Source organism: Galeopterus variegatus, unplaced genomic scaffold (genome assembly GCF_000696425.1).
Source record: "Galeopterus variegatus unplaced genomic scaffold, G_variegatus-3.0.2 Scaffold3613, whole genome shotgun sequence".
Taxonomy (NCBI): Eukaryota; Metazoa; Chordata; class Mammalia; order Dermoptera; family Cynocephalidae; genus Galeopterus; species Galeopterus variegatus.
Genome location: NW_007729724.1, coordinates 166,835 through 169,295, shown reverse-complemented (window position 1 = coordinate 169,295; position 2,461 = coordinate 166,835). Strand labels below are relative to the sequence as shown.

The window sequence follows — 2,461 nt, the reverse complement described above, 5'->3', positions numbered from 1 at the left end:
AGTGCGCCACTGGCCCGGCCCATGACTACTGTTTTTAATTGATTTCTAGGATACGTGTTTTCCATTTTAACATGTTTGGAATCAGGTGTCTTCAAATGATGGTATGTTATGGTTTAATTGTTAGCTTCATGTCTTAGAGGTACAAAAATATAACAGTGCATCTTATAGTCAATCACACTTAGATTTAATAAAATACAGTAGAGAGAGGGAAAAATAGAGAAAGCAGAGTATTATCAGAATAGTGGATTTGACCAAGGCATTAAACCCAAGTGGTGTGGAACACAGAGGAAAAAGAAGAGTACAAGGTGGGGCAGTAAGGTAATATCATCCAAGTAACTAGAATTTTCCTTTGCCTGCACCAAAGACACCAGGAAATGGTGGTCATTTAAACAAGAAAGGGAGATTTGAGAATAAAAGGGCCAGTATTATGGTAATTGGAAGGTGGGGCCTTGAAGAGGTGATTAGATTGTAGGACCATGCCGGAGTGAATGGATTAATAATGGTGGTCAGGCACGTGGTTCTGAGGGCTTTAAAAGGAGGGCACATGAGAAACTCTCTTTTTCTTCTGCCATTTCCTACCATATGAGAACATTGCATTGCTGTAAAGCCACCACCAAAGAAGGACCTCACCATAAGTGTTCCCTGGACTTTGGACTTATGAAACTGTAAGCAATAAGTGTTCCCTGGACTTTGGACTTATGAAACTGTAAGCAATAAGTGTTCCCTGGACTTTGGACTTATGAAACTGTAAGCAATAAATTTCATTTTCTTTACAAATAACCCAGTTCTGGGTATTTCGTTATAAGCAACAGAAACGGACTAATACAGCAGGTACTTTGAATGTTTGTGGAGTCTTGTTCCCTTTACTACATTCTCCACTGAGTAGGGGGAAATTCCCATTTGAGATGGAATAAAGACCGGTCTCCAAAACGGATAATGTAAAAGAGTAAATTGAGTATCTTGGAGGAAATCTTAAAAGAAAAGCTTGTATGTCAAGACTGTTTTAAAAAATAGTACGAAGGTACTTCAAAAAATTTGTGGAAAAATAGAATTGAAAGATAATGTGCATCTCTCCATGAACCTTTTGAAAACGCCTCATGTTTGATCATCTCAGGGAATCAATTTACATTCAATAGTGGTATATAGACTGAGGCATTCTAATATCCAACTGGTGATAAGTTAAAATTATAGGAAGGGTTGAAATAAGTATGTCAATTCACTTGAGATATTAAACAAAGAGAATGACAAAATTAATATTCATATTTCATCTTTTATTATGAATATTGTATAAATTAACTTTAGTGTAGAATATTCTCTGCATCAGTTTGCTCCTTTATTTCTTGGCCAGGTTCAAATTCCTGGGATAGGTTTTTATTTAATGGCAATGCTTTCATTAGGCAAAACTCTTTGGAATGCATTTAACGGAATTAAAAATCTTCCATTCACTTACTTGAATTCCAAAAGGCCCATTTCGTGGCGATAATCCCCCTGGACCATCTTTAAATTTGAGATTTGCTCAGAACTGGAAGTCTCTATCTTTCCTAAGAGCTGCATTATCTAATGAAAGTACAAGAGAGAGGTTTTTGTGAGTGTGAACAAAACCATCAGCACTTACATTAATTTATTACTAACTTTATTCCTAAAGGAGCCAGGATACAGACGTGAGCCTATGTGTACATTTGGAAATGATTTTTTTCAAATGAGTACAATTCACAGTTATAGTCATGCTATAAGGGAGTGTTCCATTCTGCTCGATAATATTCTTTTTGGTTATAGGCTACCTAATAATATAAGAAAAACATACTATTGCCATTAGTTTGTTTATTGATTTGTTAATTTGGTTAGCTTTCTGTCTCCCCAGTCACAATGTAAGCCACTATATCTTATCACCACCATATCCTCAGTGCACATTAGTTGACTAAAGGTAAATGCTCAACAAATACTAATAGAATAAATGTTTAAATGCGCAATTAGGCTCTGAGGAAAACACACATGACTGGCCTAAGATTAGGCCTGAAGGATTTCTAGATAGTATTCTGACATTAACATAGTGAATTCCAAGTGAAATAACTTAGGGCATATAAAGATAGGAAAAACAAATTTCAGTTCTGGAATTTAAGATTAGAGTCCCTGCCACATTGCCAGCAACATTGAGAAAATTCCTTTAGGTAAAAACTGGATGAAAAACAGATGCAGCATTGCAGCACATAATCACACCTAAACTAATCACTGTCAAGGACAGTGAAACTACATGATTGGCTTTGGCCAAACAGAATTCAGCTTCTGAAACAGACGGTCATGTGGAGTAGAGGGCCGTTTAATAAAATCAGAGTTCTCTTTAGAAAAGGAAATGGTGAACAGTGGAAGAGTTTGAATAGAAAAATGTTGGGTGGGCAATCAATAACACCTGAATAATTATTACAGGAGATATCCTTTTTTTTTTTTTTTTTTTTTTTTTAAA

At 35.7% G+C, this 2,461-nt stretch overlaps 1 protein-coding gene across 1 annotated transcript in view; it reads right to left on the bottom strand.

The window, feature by feature from the left end:
• FAM81B (family with sequence similarity 81, member B) overlaps window positions 1–2,461 on the bottom strand; it is a 68,763-nt gene that overhangs the window by 9,458 nt on the left and 56,844 nt on the right. Inside the window, exon 7 of the mRNA XM_008585535.1 lies at window positions 1,451–1,557. Coding sequence (XP_008583757.1) covers window positions 1,451–1,557 — 107 coding nt within the window. The remainder of the gene's footprint in view (window positions 1–1,450; window positions 1,558–2,461) is intronic.